Below are 20042 nucleotides of genomic sequence, written 5' to 3'. Positions count from 1 at the left end.
TTTATGTGAGGAGGCATTTTTACAGTCTGGTCCTCAGGATTACTCTCACTTCTCATCTATAATATAATATAATATAATATAATATAATATAATATAATATAATATAATATAATATAATATAATAGGTTTGTTTCAAGTGTGTGACTAAATGAGGCAAAATCACATTAAACTGTATCTGAAGTTATATAATCACACCAGAGGTGACAGTCACGTGACTACAGGAAGTCAAACTCATTGGGTCACATCGGAGTGATGTCACGCTGATGTCACACTCACCAAAAGGTATGAAGTCACGTGACCAGCAGTGGTAAACGGCAGCAGGGAAGCAGAAGGAGGAGATGTGAAGGAGTTCATCCTCAGCTGATCCATTGTGGTACCGTTATAACCGACCCGACCAGAACCTCAGTTCACCTGTCCTTCATGAACCGGATCAGAACCGTCTGACCGGTTCTGTGTTCAGTATGAACATTTTTCACACACAGTCTGTTATCCTTATTTATTTTATTTAGCAGCAAAAATCTGAGTTTGACTTAAACCCAAACAAGTCCAGTTAAAGTCCAACACCGAGCCGTGAATGAATGAATGACCGACTCATGATCACATTAAACCCAAAAGCAAAGAAAATGATTAATTATCATATAAAATAAATCAACTCACCAGATTCAGGACAGTTTAAGTTTGTTTTGGGCAACAGAGCGTAGACTATTGCTAATCTGCTAATGCGCTAGTGGCAGAGCTAATTCTTTGTTTAGCATTTTAGCATTTTAGCTATCTTTGAAAACGTTTAGCATCTTTAGCTTGAATTCTCCAGATACATTTTAGTTCTAATTTGTCTGTTTTTTAAATTTCAGTTGAATAAAATTGTACATTTATGTTTATCGACTTTATGAATTCAAGTAATTATATGTTTATGTTCATGCTCTTATTTTGAAGTCTGTGTACGCAGCAGTTTCATTTCCTCTCTTCATGTATTCTTAATGTTCTTAATAGTTTTAAAAAGCAGCTGAAGACACATTCGTTCAGTTTGGCTTTTAATTAGTTTTATGTCACATAATCTGTTTTATCTCTCCCTCAATTTATCTTCTGTGTTTTTATATCTTATTTTTGTAAAACACTTTGTGATTTCTGAACTGTGAAAGGTTCTACATAAATAAAGTTACTTTTTAAATAAAGCTTATTGAACAAGTGGAAAATATACAAACAAACAAAAAAATGAGGTTTACAGAAAAATACACTTAAATAAACAAACAACCACAGATGCTAAGACACATGCAAAAATTCATACATATAATTTGTTTTGAGAGGTTTTTAGTTGGTGTTCTTCAAACTCTCCACCCGTGACGCGGTGCAGCAAATTACATTTACTCTGTACCCAGAATGCATTGCGGTAGGACAATATGCAGTTTAATATCTGCTGATGTCCTGAGTGGTGAAAAACTCAGACTGCAGGATTTAGGTTGGTTAAAACATAAAGATAATAAAGGTACAGTACTCATTATTAAAACACTTTATTTGTGTTTGTTTCATGTTTATGATTCTCTTTCTGTCCAGATGGAACTAAATACTCTGGAAGCATTTCAGGAACATGAATATGTTCGTTTTTGAGGTTTTTTTTAAAGTGATGTGGTCATGTGGGATTCAGGAGTTAAAGAAGAACGAGACCGTGAACTGGACCTGCACAAACATTACATGTATCAGTGAAAAATACTTTTTCAGCTGCTGGTTCTGATTTTAAAAACTCAGGAAGATCTGCAGAATATTTTCAGTAAATCAGTCACTAAATGTGGTCGGTCCAACTGGTCCAACTGGTTCCCTCAGGATTCCAGACCAGAACCAGCAGACGAACTGGGATGTTTCTGGTCAGAAATGGTTCTAAAGCGTCTGATCCTGAATCTCTAAAGTTGGACATTTATTGCATCATTTATCATTTATCGTGATAAATTTCTGGTCAAGATAAAATTTTGATTTATCGTTGACACAATAAATTCCATATAATGATGTTTAAAACCCAAACAAAACTGTTAGTTTTACCATTTTGTTCTCTGCTTGTGTAATGAGAGTTTCAGTAAATGTGAAAATATGATTAAAAGCTGCGGTTATGTGCAATTTAGTGATAGAAATCACACTGGTTCTGGTTCTGGTTCTGGTTCTGGTTTTGTTGGCTGACGTTAGGACTGTCTCACTGTAGCGGCGGGTGAAAAGTTTTATCACAATGTTTTCTGGTTCTATTATAACAACGATGATAAAAACTATTTATTGCTTCTTTTTTAGGTCAGTACTGACAGAAACTGAATTTAATTATATTTTCAAATTAATTGATATTAATGCACTTTTATTGAACAAACAGTTTTAAAAAATAAGAATCTTGACAATACAGATGGTTTTATTTGGAATTTATCATAACAAAAATAAATCAAAATCTTATCATGGTACGGAATTCATCACAATTATTGATAAACGAAACGATAAATGTTCACTTCTACTTCACTCATTGATCCAACAGGAACTGAACCGAGTCCAGTTCCTGGGTCTGAATCACTGGTCAGAAAATCAGAGAGCTGTGACATCACACGGCGGTGGAGAAACACCATGTGACCTCATCACACACACACACACACACACGCACACACACACAAACGCCGAGCCACCGTCAGCAGGAGGAGGAGCCAGCAGGCTGAGGATGCTGTCAGGTTGCCGTGGTTTCAGCCTCCTGCTTCTTGAGCCGACCGTTGCGTGCGCGGCCGAAGGCTGAGAGCCGTGAGGATTTATGACAGGACGGAGGGAAGGAGGAGAGGAGGAAAGGAGGGGAGGAGGAGGCTGTGACAGCAGGAGGTGTTGAAGGGTGGATTATCGCTGCCGCAGAAAAACATCAGAGTCATCGTTTCCTCTGAGTTCTGGCCATCAGGAAGCTCCATCACTCCATCTGAGCAGAGGGAGGACTGAAGGAGGGACAGAAGGAGGGATGGAGGGAGTGTGAGTCCTCGCTGGTCCTCAGGTAAGCTCCACGTCTTCAACATGTCTGCCTGCTCCACTCATTTCCTTCAGCTTGATGTGGATAGAACGAAGTGTCAATAAAGTCTGCTCAAAACACATCCGGCTCCTTCCCACCCAGAACCATTTCCCTCCAACATGGCCGCCATCTTTCAGCAGAAAGCAAAACAAAATTAAAAATATATAAAATGTAAAATAGGTTCTTATTTTGAAACTGGTATGAGGAATAAATTAGGTAAATAAAAAGAAACATGAAATGTTGCAGACAGGAAATGACCCAGGCGTGATCCAACATGGCCGCCTGATTAGATGTGATCCAACATGGCCGCCTGATTAGATGTGATCCAACATGGCCGCCTGATTAGATGTTATCCAATATGGCTGCCTGATCAAAATTTTTAAAGCAAACCAAAACCAGAGAGTGAAAGAACAGAAACCAGAAGACCACAGGACTGACAACAGAACCCCTTGGACTGAAACCAATGGACCAACAAACCAAAACCAGAGATCAGCAGGACTGAAACCAGAGGCTTCTGGGACTGAAACCTAGCAACAACAGCACAAAACCATGGTACAACTGGACTGAAACCGGAAATAAAACCAATGGATCCCCAAACCAAAACCAGAGAACCACTGGACTAAAACTCGAAGACCAAAGAACTGAAAATAGAAAAGAACCAGACATAAACCAGGAATACGACAAATCAACCATCAGGCTGAAACCAGAGCACCTTGGGACAGAAACTGGGACAACCAGAATGAAACCAGAGAACCACTGGACTAAAACCAGGTTTCATTGAGTAATGGTTCAGATTCGTCCATCCAGTCCGAAACAGTCTGTCCTTTCAACATAAAACCAGGTTCAGTAACTCAAATAACTCAAATTTACACCAGTACAACCAAATTACGTAGACAGACTGAAATTAAAGGCGCTCTGACCAACGGCGGACCAAATCAGGATGTTTTACAAACTGATAGGAAACTCGCTAAGGAAGAGCCTGAAACCAAGCATGTGGTGACAGTCGGCAGGAACAACTTCCTTTTCACAGGATGAAACCGACAACTGAACCAGAACAAGAATCATGGTGAGCAGTCGGTCATCTGAAGTGAAGCGACAAGTCGTCCGTCCGTCTGTCCGTCCTTCCGTCCATCCGTCCGTCCATCCATCCATCCATCCATCCATCCATCCATCCATCCATCCACCCATCCATCCATCCATCCATCCATCCATCCATCCATCCATCCATCCATCCATCCATCCATCCATCCATCCGCCTGTTTTCTCTTGGTCTTGTTTACTGGTTTTGGTTTTTGTTCTAATTTTTTGAGTTTTCCTTCAGGGTTCTGTTTCTGTTATTGGTTCCTGTTCTTGTCTGCCAGTCTTGGTTTTTGTTCTAAGCTCTTTAGTTTCTGTTTTTGGGTTCGGTTCTGTTCATGGTTCTGTTTGTCCAGACAGTAAGTCAGTTTCTGAGGCTCTTTGAAGGAGTGACAGTCATTTAGGAAATTAAAACTGAGATCAGTAAACCAGATCCAAACTCTATAAAATGTGAACTGGACCTATAGCTGTTTCAGCCCCTGGTTTCTTTGTTCATTTAAGTTCTTGCTAACTTTCTCCAGAACCAAACGAATTCGGGTCGAATCCATGCAGGACCTTCAGAAACTGACATTTAGCAGATATTTCTGCAGTTTTGCTTCCTCCTGTTCCTTGCAGCAGTTCGTCTCAGGATTCTCTCCGCTGTAAATTTCAGATTCAGCAGATTATTTGATTCTCAGCTCCTGAAAGCATTAGCACAGAGCCGGAAACGGCGGCAGAACCGTCGGGAACCAGAACCCAAAGCAGAGCCGAGTTCAGGTCTCTGGGCTGCAGAAGGTGGTTGATGGAGAGACGTTACATAAATGAATCGACTTCATGTCTGAACGTGATTGAATCAGCAGCAGACGAGGCGTCGGGGTGGAGCGGCAGGAGACGCTCCGTCTTCCAAACATCGACCCGCCGGTGGGTTAGGAGAACATCTGTCCCTCACCGCCTCCTCCTTCCATCGGCTCCCCTTCATCAGCCGCGCACAAGGAGGCATTACATCATGCTCCTCTGAGAGATGCTGCTGTTGCTAGGCTACCGCTGGCTGACTCTCTCTTCCATTTTTAGAAGGATGCTGAGAGACAGAGGGGTGGGGGAGGGGACGGAGACCAGAAGGATTCAGAAAGACGCCAAACAGCAGGAACTCAAGTCCTTCAGATGGTTCTATTGATCTGTACGTTTAACTGTGCATCAGTCAGTTATATATAGCATTAAATATCAGAGAATCAAACATTCTGAGGAATTTAGGGCATCAGGAACCAGCTTACAGTCCGACTCTGGTTCTGCTGAGAACCGGTTTGAATTCAGAATCGAGCTAAACAAGCAAGAAGTGAAGCTGTTCAAGGAACAAACTCTTTGTCCTGGTTTTCCACTGCAGTTTTTATTGCTCATATTTTCTCTCATTGGTTCTTTTATTATTTACTGTAGAAAGTAATCCTAATACACAAACTTTGTGTCAACTTTTTGCATCAACTCTCTGGGGAAATGAGAATCAGCAACTTTTTAAAATGTTCCCCGATTTCTGTCCATAGAAAAATGGACTTGAGTTGTTTGGAAATGACCTTTTTATATCGACTGGCAGCCCCAATAAACCAATAAAAAACCTTTATGTTTGGTAAAGTGATCTGAAATTTTAAAAAATGAAGATAGTTTTGTTAGTAGATGAGATAAAATAATTAGACATCTTATAGATTTCGGAGGTTTTTTCAGAAAAATCAGAACCACAAACTTTATTCTGAAGAGTCAGTTTGTAGCTGGTATATATTGTTTACGCTTGTCTAAATTTAATGTTATCTTAATGGGAACAAACAGCAGCTAAAGCTAATTTCTCTGTGTTTTCACACAGAACTAAAGGTTTCATAATCACCAAATTGAGAGTTGAAGAATCTCAGTCTAAATTTGTGATATTTGAGCTGGACGTGGTCAAATCGACAAAAAAACACTGAAATGCTTCTTTAGCTTATCACCAAACCACAGGCTGCAGACTGACAGTGAATCTAATTCCAGTTACCTCTGAAGTCAGAGCAGGAAGTGACATCACAACCGAGTTAGCGTTGTCCCAGTTAGCATAGTCAGAGAAGTTGGGATTCCAACATGGCGACGCCCAACTAGCCATTATGAACGTCATACTGAGCTTTTTGTTCCACACACAAACACAACTTTTAATTTTCCCAACTTGACGTTGCACTGACTTCATTTAGCACTGAGCTTAGACTCTGTTACAAGAAGGTTTTCTTGTAAAATAAAGATGTTTTCACCACATGGACGTGAGGAGCGGCCATATTGGAGTCTGTGTTTCAGACATGCTCAGACTTTCTAGCATTCTACTTGAGTTTTCCAGGTTTAGTTGAATGTCACCGGTCAGCTGTCAGCCACAGACCCAGATGGCGCCAACAGTCCGACCCCTGGGTGACCTTCTCTCCTCGTCCTCAGATCCGTGGGGCGTCATGACCTCTCAGGAAGAGGCGTCTTCCTTCAGGAGGTTCTTTCAGTACGTGGAGGACAGCGCGCTTCGGACATACGACGGTCTGGTGATCCAAAACGCTTCCGACATCGCCAGAGAGAGCGACCGCGTTCGGAACCAGACCAACTGGACCTACCTGCAGGAGAAACACCAGAAGAAGAGACGGCAAGAAGAGGCCATTAAGAGGTAAGCAGGCAGTTTTGTAACTCAGACGATCATATTTAATGTTTATCGATATCACTTCATCAGACTTTATTTTGAAATGCAGGATTTTGACCATCAAGAAGAGGCCGGTTCTCTTGGAAAGTCTTCAGCTGAACATCTTGTGTCTCAATCCTCCTTAAATCTTCAGAGTTTTTCGATTATGAGACTGAAATGATTTGGTTATTTTAATCAACCACCTGACTCAGGATAAAACGGTACCAACGACAGGCTGGAGTTTTTCAAATGTAGGAAACATGAAGAGGTGAAAGTTTAGTTCTGATGAATGACATGAGGGCGCAGAATTTGATTTGTTTACATTAAGAAATCTTAACAGCTCAGTGATCAATATCAATCTACAACAGAACTTGAGCAATCTTGACGATGGTCCTGTTTTTTAACAGTGTTTTCCCAACTGATAGTCCGGTAGACTCAGTTCGACTGGAGGCCAAAATTAAACCGAATCAAACAAATCTCCTCTTACTCCTTTCTACTGATGCTTGACTGAATCTTTTCAGGAGATCGCACTAACCCAACATTCTCCTGGCCTTTCCCAGGATTGGAGAAGACGTCGCCACGGCCTCCGATGGGGCATACTCTGGAAAACATTTCAGGATGGGCTTCATGACGATGCCGGCGCCACAGGACCGACTGCCCACGTCGACCCAAGGCTTCACTGTGCGATCCCAGTCTCTTCACTCAGTCGGTGGCGGAGAGGAAGACTCCAACCACAGTCGCAAGCAACCTCCACCCAAACCCAAGCGAGACCCGACCACCAAGCTGAGCAGCAGCTCTGAGGCAGTGGATGGAGTCTCTGGTTTCATAAAGAGAGAGTATCAAGAAGCAAAAGATGGTGCAGAACTTTCAGAAGGTGAGATTTGAATCATCCATGTCCTTTGGGACCGATGTTCCTCAGGAGCCACGACCCCAAAGGCTTCAGATCAGTTGTGTTCAGCTCTCACGGGTCGTTGTTGATGCTGCTGTTGCCAAAACTTGGTTTCTATGAACTGGCTCATTTTGGACTACCACCAAACTTAATGGCATGCTGATTGGATAATAGAGTTGGGTGATTTGGGTGAAGAAAGTATTACAATACAAGCATTTCTTATGAGTCCGTTTTCTTTTAAATATCCATAATACAGCCAAACTGGTGAAGTGACCTTCCCTCTTCATCCACAACTTCCTCTTGAGTTGTTATACTCGTTTTCTCCTGTAACTTCACCACAATCTTTTTCATTTTTAAGCAGTTATGGGCCACGGTGGCAAACATGAAACTGCTGCCACATACTCAGGGGTACTGCATGTATTCTGTGGACTGTGCACTGACCGCAGACGGTTGAGATTTCATAGTCAGTTGTGTACATGGTGGAGTAAATACCAGCAAACTTGCTTGGATCTGAGTGTATAGTAGAAAGGGGCTAGTTGCTCAGCTACCTTATCAAACTTGTTTGCAAACACGTCCAGTGGACGTTTGCTTTCACGTCGATCTCCAAAGAGCGAAGTACGCCCGAGTATGTTGGGTCAACACGAAACTGCTGCTGAACTAGTTACTCATCAGGTTGTTGCTAGGTAACCAAAGAGTGAGTGAGTTCGTTGATGCCACCAACCACAGCTTAGCTGTGAGAGGTTGAGCTGCTAAAGCCTTTCCTTTGCCTACATCCCCCAGAATGCTACATGGTTCTTGTTTGTAGATCAATGAAATTATCAACATTTTATCGGACTTATTTTCTTTTGCTTTTAATCAAGTACCTATCACGATAGCTATTATTATTGTGTCGTTGTCCAGCCCTATTAGACTATAGATTTACTTGAATGAGATGTACCGGATGGGGAGACAAATACGACTTTGTAAGTTACTGAACATTAAGGGTGAATAAGAAGTAAGGATTTGTTTGGATTCTCAGTTGTTTCTGTTCTCCTGCAGCTCGATACCATCACCACAGTGAAGAATCCAGGAAGATGCCTCCACCCAAACCCAAGAGAGACCCAAACACTCAGCTTAGCTCCTCTTTTGATGAGTCCTACGTCCGTAACCACTGCAGCAAGAAGTCTTCCCTCCAAGGCGACAAATCCTCGTCTCAGAGTCACAGCCCGGCATCCAGAGACACGGACGACGAAGAGCCGGTTTACATCGAGATGGTCGGAAACATCCTGCGTGAGCTGAAAGGTCAGGAAACGGTGGACGACGAGCAGAGCGAGTCTGTGTACGAGGAGATGAAGTACCCGATGCTGGAGGACTTTCTGCAGGATGTGCAGTCCACCATCATCGACAGTGAGGCGTGGTCTTCCCGCGGCTCGTACTGTGACATTCCTCCACCCTTCCCAAACCTCCTGACTCACCGCCCTCCGCTGCTCGTCTTCCCGCCCGCCCCGGTCCAGTGCTCCCCCAACTCCGACGAGTCCCCTCTCACCCCGCTTGATGTCACTCGTCTGCCTATGCTAGAAAACGTTAATTTGAGTAAATCGGGTGGAGCAGAGCAGCCACAGAGCTCCGGTCACCACCGTAAAGACAGAGACCGAGACAGGGACCGGGACCGAGACCGGGACGCGTCCCACACTCACACAATCACATCCTCTGGTCGCTCATCAGCCCCTCCCCTTGCCTCCAGTTTTTACAAGTCGTCTAGCTCCGCCCACAGCGGTCACGGCTACCCCCGCAGCCAATCAGCATGCCCGTCTCCGGTCAGCATGGGGCGCGCTCTGACTCCTCTGAGTTTGAAGAGGCCGCCCCCTTATGACACTCTGATAGCAGGAGGAAGCATACCCCGCTCCTCTTCCTCATCATCGTCATCCTCACAGAGGGCAGGAGAGGGTGGAGCTAAACTCAGTAACTCGTCCTCCGCCCACGGCTCCATGCACAACGTCTCGGCGCGGTGCCAGACTCCCACCAGCCCGCTGGACGAACTCAACAACCTGTTTGCGTCCGGCAGGCAGGTGATGAAGAGGGGCTCAGCAGGGAGGAAGAGCAGAGAGGGTGAAGGTATGAATGTCACAGAAGACCAGAAATCTGATGAGCAAGAACAGAACCAGAACCAAGACTATCATAATTAACTAAGACTAACAAAATAGCAAAAACTGAAACCGATTAAACATCTTCATCAGCTGAGATAAATGAAAACAATAATTAATGCAGAAAACTGTAACTGACTGGAAAAACGTCGTCCGTCTGTAAAACTAAAACTTACTGAAATTAGAGATCCGACTCCCTTCGTTTTGTGTTTATCAATCTATTTATCAGCCTTTCAAACTGATGTTTAACTAATAATAATAAAAACCAGCAAAAATACTCTAAAAACTAGTTAAAACTAACTGAATTAGACAAAAACTCACAACAAAAACTGAACTATAATAAAAAACCAAAAACTATCATAACCCTTAACAAAACCTAATCTGAGGTTCAAGTTTATCTTTAAAAACTGTAAAATATGTATAAATGAACATTTACATGAGATTATAGCCTGGTGGTTAATTTCATCTCTAGTCATACTGACAAATAATGTGAAAAAATAAATATATAACGCAGCATTAAAAGGGCAGTATTATGTAAAATCCACTTTTTTATCTTTTCATCATGTTATAATGTTTTTCCTTCATCAACCTGGAGTGTTGCTTTGATTCTTCCATCTCTGAGAAATCCTTCAATCTCCATGGCAACCATTCAGCCGTACAAAACGCCTGGATGGACCTAGCCCCGCCTTCGAGACACAGCTCCTCCCCCACTCAGCTCCTTCAGACTAGCCAGCAGCAATTAGCAAACACCTGATGAACCTGCTGAGCTCATCATAGGAGCTGCTGCCCGGTAAAAAGATTGTTAAAGGGTTAATGGAGGAGCCATGTTGGGACAACTTCCTGGAGGCGGAGAATTTCTTTTAAGTCATATTTGATATAACTCAGTGTTGATGATTATAACGTGATTATATCCAACACCTTTACCATTTTAACTGGTTTGAAAACTGTTTTGCAAGCCATCCAACATGTTGTATTAAGACTAAACATGGCATCAAAGTATAATTTAGCACTTTCTATAGATAGATTATTACTAATTAATGTAAAATTAGATTACATTTCATTTTCTCACTTGTTTAAAGCAAACAGTTTTAAACAATAACCTCTAAATATGTAAACTCTTGTAATAGTTGTAGATTTTTATCTGGGATAAAAATACTAGAATCAGTTAGTATTTGCCTTTTTTAAAAGCTTTTGCATCGTCGTGTTGCTCTGGTTGCCTCAAACCGAAGCAGCAGGACGAATGTTCTGCTGTTTTCTCTCTCAGGTTAAACAACCAGATCTGTTGGATTCTTCATGTTTGCACTGATGTTTGATTTCTGCTTCATTTCTGCAGGAGACTCAAAGTCTCTGCCGAGACATGACAGTAAAGACAGAGACGGACAATCCAGTCCAGTTTCCAGCAGGATGGGAAGGTCGTCTGTGAGCCCCACCATGATGCTGACGGGCGGAGGAGGAGGAGCAGGTGCAGGAGGAGGTGAGGTCCTGTAATCCTCTAAAAACTGAACCGTTATGTCAACAGGAGCTCAGGTTGGATGGATCCAAACCCGACCCCGTTTCTTTTAGTTGAGGAATTTTCAGACAAAATGAAGCTTCAGAAACTGGTTTCAGTTTGTTTAAATTAATCTGCGGATAAATGAATCACTAAGATGATAACAATGTCTGTTTCTTGCATTTAGCAAATAGGAAACTGTTGGTAATCCCTAAAAAAAAGTTAAGTTTAATTCAGTGTGTTGAATTTGTTCTTGTTTTGTGAGAAAATAAAACTGAACTTCTTTTCTCCGTTGAGAACTCGGCGTTCGGCTGGACTCCCTCGCCGTTTCACTCTCTAAGTGCTGCACAATTCCCCAGACAGAGATGGAGAGCAGCAGCCACTCAGCGCTGATTAAACCTCTCTCTGTCTCGTCTCTGCTAATTTTATCACGCTGCCGCTTCATCAGATTGTATTGTATTGTTTGTTGATGTAACCTCTGGGCTAATCACACATTAAGCTCTGCGTCTGATTACTACAGTAACGTCACACTTCCCTAAAAAATCTGTTGTTTTTTCATATTTCACGTATTTTAGCCGTTTCTAAATTATGCATAAGCTCATTTGAACTTCAGGTTAGTTAACTGAGAAGCCTGCGCTGCAAAAACACAAAATCTGACCTAGAATTGTGTCTGGTTTATTGAGCAAATACGCTTGAGATGCGACAAAACTAATTTACAAGTAGCTTTTCAGCCAGACATGGGAGCTTGTTTTAAGTCAATGATTAATTTTGATGAACCCTCTACCCTCTGGTAGAAAGAACAGAATCTCACAAATCAAATTGAACTGTTTTAAATCTTTAATCAAAATTTGAAATAGACAGTATATAGAGGCCTGGAAGGTGTGCAGTAACTTTGGTGTTTTGCTGTTTTTTATTAAACTGTTGTGTATGTAGTCCGGGTTTCTGTTTATTTGAATCGTGTGTGTATTTATTGTCTGTTTTGGCAGATGCTGCTGTGCGTAGCATCCTTGAGTCCATGGCAGATTTTCCTTGGGTTACAGAACATTTTATTTTATTAGTTCCACTGGCAGAATATTTCTCTTATAAAATGAGAAGAATGTCTTGTTATAAGTGAAACAATCTGCCAGTTGACCTCAGACTTCTTTTATCAATATTGAGGAATTATTGACTTAAAAGTCCTACATCTTGATGAAAAGTTACTTGTATGTTAGTTTTGTCGTAATTCAAGTGTAATAAGAAATTTGCACTAGAAACTGGACCCAACTTTCTGGGTGTGATTTTGTGTTTTTACAGTGTAACATTGAGTACATCTGATCTGTACTCCAGGGCTTCTTAGCTCTAGGATTAATCGTTTTCTGAAGCTCAGGTGAGCAGCTGAAACCTGACAGGTGACTGATGTCTGGTTCTGCAGAATCAAAGGCTGTGGGTAAACTGGGCCGGTCTGCATCAACATCAGGGGTTCCGTCTCCAGGCGGAACGCCGCAGCGCCACCTCCATGATGCCCACCACCCGGCCCTCAGCCAGGTAAGCCGCGCCCGCCTCGGCCCCTCTCACCTGTTTGCTCTTGTCTGTGTCACCTGTCCTGACCATGTGTTTGAAATGTTCACACAGGACTGAGCTTTGGTGAACAAACAGAGAGCAGGAGCTTCACGTCTTCTCCTGAACTTAGTCTCAATCTGAATTTGAATCACTAACAGCCTGCAGCAGCTGAACATAACTGGCTCAGTAACACTTGATTACTAACATGCTGAAGTTTCTAACAGTAGCACTAATACCACACTGATGCTCGACTAACAGCGAGTCATTCTGGAGCACTTTAACACAATAAAACTGTAAAAACTCCTCACTAAGAGTCATAAAGTCATAAAGGCAAATGTTACATTTCTATAGTTATTGACTCCGCCCGTTCCGATACTGACTCCGCCCCGTTCCGATACGGAACCCGCCCCGTTACGATAAGGACTCCGCCCCGTTCCGATACTGACTCCGCCTGTTCCGATACTGACTCCGCCCCGTTCCGATACCGACTCCGACCGTTCCGATACTGACTCCGCCCCGTTCCGATACGGAACCCGCCCCATTACGATAAGGACTCCGCCCCGTTCCGATACGGAACCCGCCCCGTTACGATAAGGACTCCGTCCCGTTCCGATACTGACTCTGCCTGTTCCGATACTGACTCCGCCTGTTCCGATACTGACTCCGCCCCGTTCCGATACCGACTCCGCCCGTTCCGATACTGACTCCGCCCCGTTCCGATACGGAACCCGCCCCATTACGGTAAGGACTCCGCCCCGTTCCGATACGGAACCCGCCCCGTTACGATAAGGACTCCGTCCCGTTCCGATACTGACTCCGCCTGTTCCGATACTGACTCCGCCCCGTTCCGATACCGACTCCGTCCCGTTCCGATACTGACTCCGCCTGTTCCGATACTGACTCCGCCCCGTTCCGATACCGACTCCGTCCCGTTCCGATACTGACTCCGCCTGTTCCGATACTGACTCCGTCCCGTTCCGATACTGACTCCGCCTGTTCCGATACCGACTCCGTCCCGTTCCGATACTGACTCCGCCTGTTCCGATACCGACTCCGCCCCGTTCCGATACCGACTCCGCCCCGTTCCGATACTGACTCCGCCCCGTTCCGATACCGACCCCGCCCCATTTTATATACATGCTGACCACGCCCATTCCTAGACACACTGACTCCACCCTATTATAATAAATACTGGTCACATCAAATTTGTGTACATACGGACCAGGCATCGTTCTTTGCATATTGACTCCGCCCCTTCCTCATTCAAATTGCCCAAACTGTGACCCATTCTGACCCCATACCTTTCTGTTGCATGCTGATTCTTGTGGCGTGACGTCTGACCCTGCCCTGTGCCAACCGGACCTACTGGACTACATTCTGATGCACGCTCTGGCCCAGTTTCAGTCCGGTTTGAAGTACAGACTTGCTCCCATTTTTTATACATATTGATGGGCTCTAACTCTGACACATGACATCTACAGGTTATGCCCAATTTTTGGAGCAGACTCCATTTTAATACATACTGACCATGTTCCATATTTAACACATACTGACCAGATGTTGTTACTGCACAATCTGTCCCAGAAGCTCGATCCGAACCGTCAGCTCATTTGCACATGAACTAAAAAAAACATGTTCCTGGAGTGAATCTATTTATTAAAATAATTAATTTCAGCATTGTTTTTAAACTGACCAAAGTGCATTCAACCGTGATTTTATACTGTTTTTTTAACCAGAAATCACCTGTAAGATTAGGAATGTGTTTGTCAAGGGAAAACTATCCATCTGGAAGTTTTTCCTTTAGCGCAGTGCTAACGCCATGATGTCGTCGCTGATCGTTCTTCCTGGACAGATTCTGTCATGACGCATCGTTCTTTACATATTGACTCCGCCCCTTTCTGATGCAATTTGCCCACGCTGTGACCCATGCTGACCCCGCACCTTTCTGTTGCATGCTGATTCTTGTGGTGTGACCTCTGACCCTGCCCTGTGCCAACCGGACCTACGGCTCTGCCCTGTTGTTATGCATTCTGATGCACGCTCTGGCCCAGTTTCAGTCCGGTTTCTACAGTCAACCTTCATGTGACGCAGGACATTTTCATTTATTTACACAGAGTTAATGAAGCATAACACAATTAATCCTGTTTTAACAATTATTTCCTTTAATTGGTAATCATTTAAAGCAACACAGAGCCTGCCCAGTGCTAACTGGAAGAACTGGACTGGAACTGAGTTCATCCTGACATCCATCACCTTCTCCCTGTAGTTGTGTTTCTGTGTCAAAATTTTTCAAATAAAAGCCAAAATGTCTCGTGTGGTGTTTGTTCTGTCGCAGTCTGCAGTGGTATTGTTTCTTATTTAAATAATTTTTTGGGATCGCTGTAGTGTGTTCAGTGTTCTGGTTTCTGGTCGTCAATCCAGTTTGTCACTTTAGATTCAATTGATTTAATGTAACTGAATTATTAAGGGTCCAGTCCATGATGTCAGAGTTGCTTAAAAATCTATAGATCGTGATATCAGCCACAAATCAGCATATTGATTGTGTAATTATTAACATTTGTTTTCATTCAGACAAATTACTAATAAAGCTGCTTTTATTCATACACTGCAAAAACAAAGTAATTTAGGTCTAGTTTCTTTTGTAAATATCTTGGTACACTTGAAATAGGATAAAACTAACTTAGTAACTTTTCAGAGATATAGGAGTTTGTTCAATAATAACCCAATGAATTACCTGTGATTCTTTGGGCTCAGCTTCTCCAGCCACATCCATTTACTGTTGAATCAATAAATCACTGTTGTTGATTTTGCCTAACTGATCAGAGAAGGTCAATTAGGCAAACCCGCAGAACGTCAGCAGATTTTAAACTCTTTACTGTAGGACTACAGCAATGCATTATGGGTACAGAGTGAACATCATTTGCTGCATCTGTGAACTCAAGGAGAACCTAAACAGTCTTCACCCACTTAAGAAACAAGACCATGAATATAAACATCGAACTACCTGAACAATTCCTAGCAATCAGCTAGCAAAAGTGCTAAGCTAAAAATTAGCTGGCTAGCAGAGCACATTTTTAGCTTAGCGCTTTCAAATTTTCTGGGAAAGCTAATTTAGGGAAACGTTTTCCAAGTTAGTTAAAGTGCTACCAAAGAGTTAGCTCCGCTATTAGCATATTAGCATATTAGCGGAAGTGTGTCCACCACTGAGCTTTAATAACTAGACAAATGATTCCAACCCTGTCGGTGTCTGAATGTTGACTGTGACCCAGAATCCCCCTCAGTGAGGCTCAGTGTTCAGGCAGGACCACAGCGTGTGAACGATGATGACGAGCTGTTCTTCATCACCAGATGCCGTGGCTCTGCGGCGACGCCACCATGATGGAGATGATCGAGAAGAAGAGAGTTTTGTGCCGAGAGATCAAAGCTCGTCAGCGGCCGGAGAAGAACCTGTGCAAACAGGACAGCATGCCCAACCTGCCCAGCTGGAGGAGGAAGCAGCCGCCGCCATACTCAGCCCCGCCCACCGCCACCGGACACGCCACCACCGTGTTCTGGGACACCGCGATCTGAGAACAACCCAGAGGGACGTCCAACGTTCTCCACCGAGGCAGAGAGAAACCGACGATGATGAAGATGATGATGATGATGATGATGATGATGATGATGATGATGATGATGATGATGATGATGATGATGATGATGATGATGATGATATCATGTTGATGATGATGGTAACCACAGTGGTGACAATGATGGTGATGAAGATCACAATAATTTATAAGGATCTTCATCATCATTATTGGTAATGATGATGATGATTATCATGACGATGATGATGATGATTATGACGACAACGACGATGATGATGATGATGATGATATCATGTTGATGATGATGGTAACCACAGTGGTGACAATGATGATGGTCATGATGATGACAATGATGGTGATGAAGATCACAATAATTTATAATCATCTTCATCATCATTATTGGTAATGATGAAGATGATTATTATGACGATGATGATGATAGGATGATGATGAAGATGATGTCTCATCCTCCTCATCATCGTCTTCCTCCAGAGCTGCTGGCCGGTTGAATTTGCCGCCAGCTGATTGGTTGATGAGTTGAACTTTCCAGTCGTTCTTTTTGCTTTGAACAATCATTTGATTCAGTTTGACGTTCACACCTGCAGACTCGCCTGCTTTGACGTTTCCACTTCCTGTCACGTGACGCAGTTTGAGTCGACTTCATCCTCATCTGAACCTCGTTAATGAACATCGACAGAAATTAATGCGCGTCAGTAAATAAGCATCGATCAGACAGGAAGTGACGCTGAACACACGCCGCAGCTTCTGTTTGTCTATCCTAATGAGGACGCTCACATTACAAGATGCAGTTTGAAGGTCGGACCCGGTTCTGACCTGGTTCCGGTCCAAACGGACAGCCTTTCAGCCAGGTTTTAACTCCTCAAGACAAAGGTTTAACCAGGCGTCCTGCTGTCCAATCAGAGCGCAGAGCGGCGCGCAGGGGGCGTGGCTGTTCAGGTGTAGCAGAGATTCCTGTCGTCTTTCTAGTTCTTATTTTTTTATCTGTAAAATATTCAGATGGTTGTTTCTTTTTAAGTCGTGTAGCAGAAAAAATGAATTCGTCTGAAAAGAAGATGCGGCGCATCACTGCGATGTGTTTTTATATTTCTGAAAGAAAAGATGGTGGCGTCTGTGTGTGGAGTGTAGTCGGAACGTGAACATGTTTTTATAAAATATTTTAAAACTGAGAATATTTTGGCAGGCTGGTTGTTGGTTTGTGCTCATTTGCAAGTGGTGAATTTTCAATCCAGCCTGACTCCAGTTTGACTCCAGTTTGACTCCAGTTTGACTCCAGTGAGACTCAGGGGAAATTCTCAACTGGACTCAACTGTAAATTCCGTTTTGATTCAAGCTAAATATACATTTTTCAAACCACTTTGACTTTAAATTCCTTCCTTTATGATTATTTTATTTATGTATATTTATTTAATCAAGTTTTTGATTCCAGTTTGTTTCTAATTTGTTTCCGATTTGATTCCAGTTTCACTACAATTTAAAACTCAGATTGTAGTTTCAGTCTCAACTTTAACTCTTGCTGGTTCCCAGTCTAATTTCACTCTAGTCTCCTTGGCTCTGGTATAACTCCAGACTGTCACCAGTTTGACTCCAGTTTGACTCCAGACTGTCACCAGTTTGACTCCAGTTTGACTCCAGACTGTCACCAGTTTGACTCCAGTTTGACTCCAGACTGTCACCAGTTTGACTCCAGTTTGACTCCAGACTGTCACCAGTTTGACTCCAGTTTGACTCCAGACTGTCACCAGTTTGACTCCAGTTTGACTCCAGACTGTCACCAGTTTGACTCCAGTTTGACTCCAGACTGTCACCAGTTTGACTCCAGTTTGACTCCAGACTGTCACCAGTTTGACTCCAGTTTGACTCCAGACTGTCACCAGTTTGACTCCAGTTTGACTCCAGACTGTCACCAGTTTGACTCCAGTTTGACTCCAGACTGTCACCAGTTTGACTCCAGTTTGACTCCAGACTGTCACCAGTTTGACTCCAGTATGACTCCAGACTGTCACCAGTTTGACTCCAGTTTGACTCCAGACTGTCACCAGTTTGACTCCAGTTTGACTCCAGACTGTCACCAGTTTGACTCCAGTTTGACTCCAGACTGTCACCAGTTTGACTCCAGTTTGACTCCAGTTTGACTCCAGTTTGACTCCAGACTGTCACCAGTTTGACTCCAGTTTGACTCCAGACTGTCACCAGTTTGACTCCAGTTTGACTCCAGTTTGACTCCAGTTTGACAGCAGCAGTAGAACTCTGCAGCAAACTTAAGTGACTAGTCTGAGCTTGAACTAGAACCTGAGTTAACTAACCCGGGTTAACCGGGTTCAGTTTGATCCAAACCTTACCCCAGTGTGAACACAGATTAAATCCAGTTTGGCTTCATAAATGTAGCCAAAAACGATTCATCCTGTTGGATAACAGCCATTTCCACACCACAGTGTGAATCACACTCAGACAGTTTATCAGGATCTTCACCTGACCTTTGACCTGGAGGTCAGGTGGCTGTTGGTCTGTAGATGCCTGCTGGTCCTGATGAACCAGGAGAAACAAAACTTCCTTCTTTCTGTGATCAACGTGAAACGACGTGAAGACGAGCGCCGGACTCAGGTTGAAATATGCACATGGATTAAATATTAAATATTTATCTGCTCACAAACTTCTCCTTTTGCACAAAATGTTTGTCATCATTAAACTAAGTGCACTTCCTGAGTTTGTAAAAGTTTCCTCAAACAGGATTTATTTGTAGTTATTTACAGGAAATGAATATTATATCAGCCTATATTAATGTTTCATGCAGTTTCATTAGGAAATGATTAAAATTGAGCTGAAATGCTGAAGAGAAGCAGATTGAGCTCTGATTGGTCCAAAGATCAGCTAACGAGAGGAAGGTTGGAGATGCAGCTCTCTGATTGGTTGATGGAAGCATTTAAACATTGTGTGAACGCCAACAGGGCGCTCCGACCCGGGAGCTGGTTCAGATTATTCATGACTTGTTCTTCATGCACTGTGAGAGTCTGATGGACGCTGCGGTTTCCTGCTCTGAGATTATTGCACTTGTTTATTTTTATTGAAACTGTGAGAAATAAAAAACCTGATGTATTTGATTATGTTTTCATCAACGAAGATGAAATATGAATAAAGTTGATTTTTCTGATCCGGAGTCCAGCCTCTTCTCTTGTTTGTGATTGGTTGGTTTCTAAAAATGGCCATAAGAGGAATCACTTGAACAACATCTATGACAGAGATTATTCTCAAAGTTCAGATTAACTACAAATCCTGATAACTGAAAAGATGTCTGCTCATGTTATTTAATATTAAAATAATGTGATTTTTTTCATTCACAGAGCTGAGCTTAATCTACACACCCCATTTTTACTGAACAGAACTTTATTAAACATTTTTAATGTGACCGGATGGTTTATTAATTTTAAAATAGTGCTTGTGTAGTGTGGCTTCCAGATTGGACCCATGAACATACATAGGTATGTTTCCCCACCTTCCCGGGACCCAGGACCATCTTGCTGCAAGGCAACAGTGCTACCAACTGTACAGCTTTATGACTTGCATATACATTTTTTTTTAAATAATTTTATAAATTTTTTTCTTCACTTTTTTCTTGTATTTACGTAATTATTGGGTTTTACATTTAATACATTTATTTATGCT

General features: G+C 42.7%; 1 protein-coding gene across 3 annotated transcripts; it reads left to right on the top strand.

Moving 5' to 3' along the window:
• Nucleotides 1-2639: 2639 nt before the first annotated feature.
• nyap2a (neuronal tyrosine-phosphorylated phosphoinositide-3-kinase adaptor 2a) lies at nucleotides 2640-19530 on the top strand. Of its 3 annotated transcripts, none has more exons than XM_081614689.1 (7): nucleotides 2640-2995; nucleotides 6503-6719; nucleotides 7292-7605; nucleotides 8659-9714; nucleotides 11077-11217; nucleotides 12644-12756; nucleotides 16120-19530. In XM_081614689.1, the coding sequence occupies exons 2-7, from the start codon at nucleotides 6517-6519 to the stop codon at nucleotides 16339-16341; spliced, it is 2049 nt and encodes a 682-aa protein (XP_081470815.1). In that variant the 5' UTR covers nucleotides 2640-2995; nucleotides 6503-6516; the 3' UTR covers nucleotides 16342-19530. The 3 variants fall into 3 exon arrangements, with proteins under 3 accessions (XP_081470815.1, XP_081470816.1, XP_081470814.1); XM_081614690.1 differs by lacking the exons at nucleotides 2640-2995; nucleotides 16120-19530 and adding exons at nucleotides 3005-5243; nucleotides 12844-13073; XM_081614688.1 differs by lacking the exon at nucleotides 2640-2995 and adding an exon at nucleotides 3006-5243.
• Nucleotides 19531-20042: the final 512 nt, after the last annotated feature.

The sequence above is a fragment of the Poecilia reticulata genome, chromosome 13, assembly GCF_904066995.2.
Source record: "Poecilia reticulata chromosome 13, P_reticulata-male-v2, whole genome shotgun sequence".
Classification (NCBI taxonomy): Eukaryota; Metazoa; Chordata; class Actinopteri; order Cyprinodontiformes; family Poeciliidae; genus Poecilia; species Poecilia reticulata.
The sequence above is the reverse complement of the archived record's forward strand: the minus strand, read 5'-3'. Positions and strand labels throughout refer to the sequence as shown.

Bases quoted from the DNA above. Each gene is read 5' to 3' on its own strand.
- nyap2a (XM_081614688.1), top strand. The intron at 6,720-7,291 runs GTAAGCAGGCAG...GGCCTTTCCCAG, and splicing joins CAAGAAGAGGCCATTAAGAG to GATTGGAGAAGACGTCGCCA. The intron at 7,606-8,658 runs GTGAGATTTGAA...GTTCTCCTGCAG, and splicing joins TGGTGCAGAACTTTCAGAAG to CTCGATACCATCACCACAGT.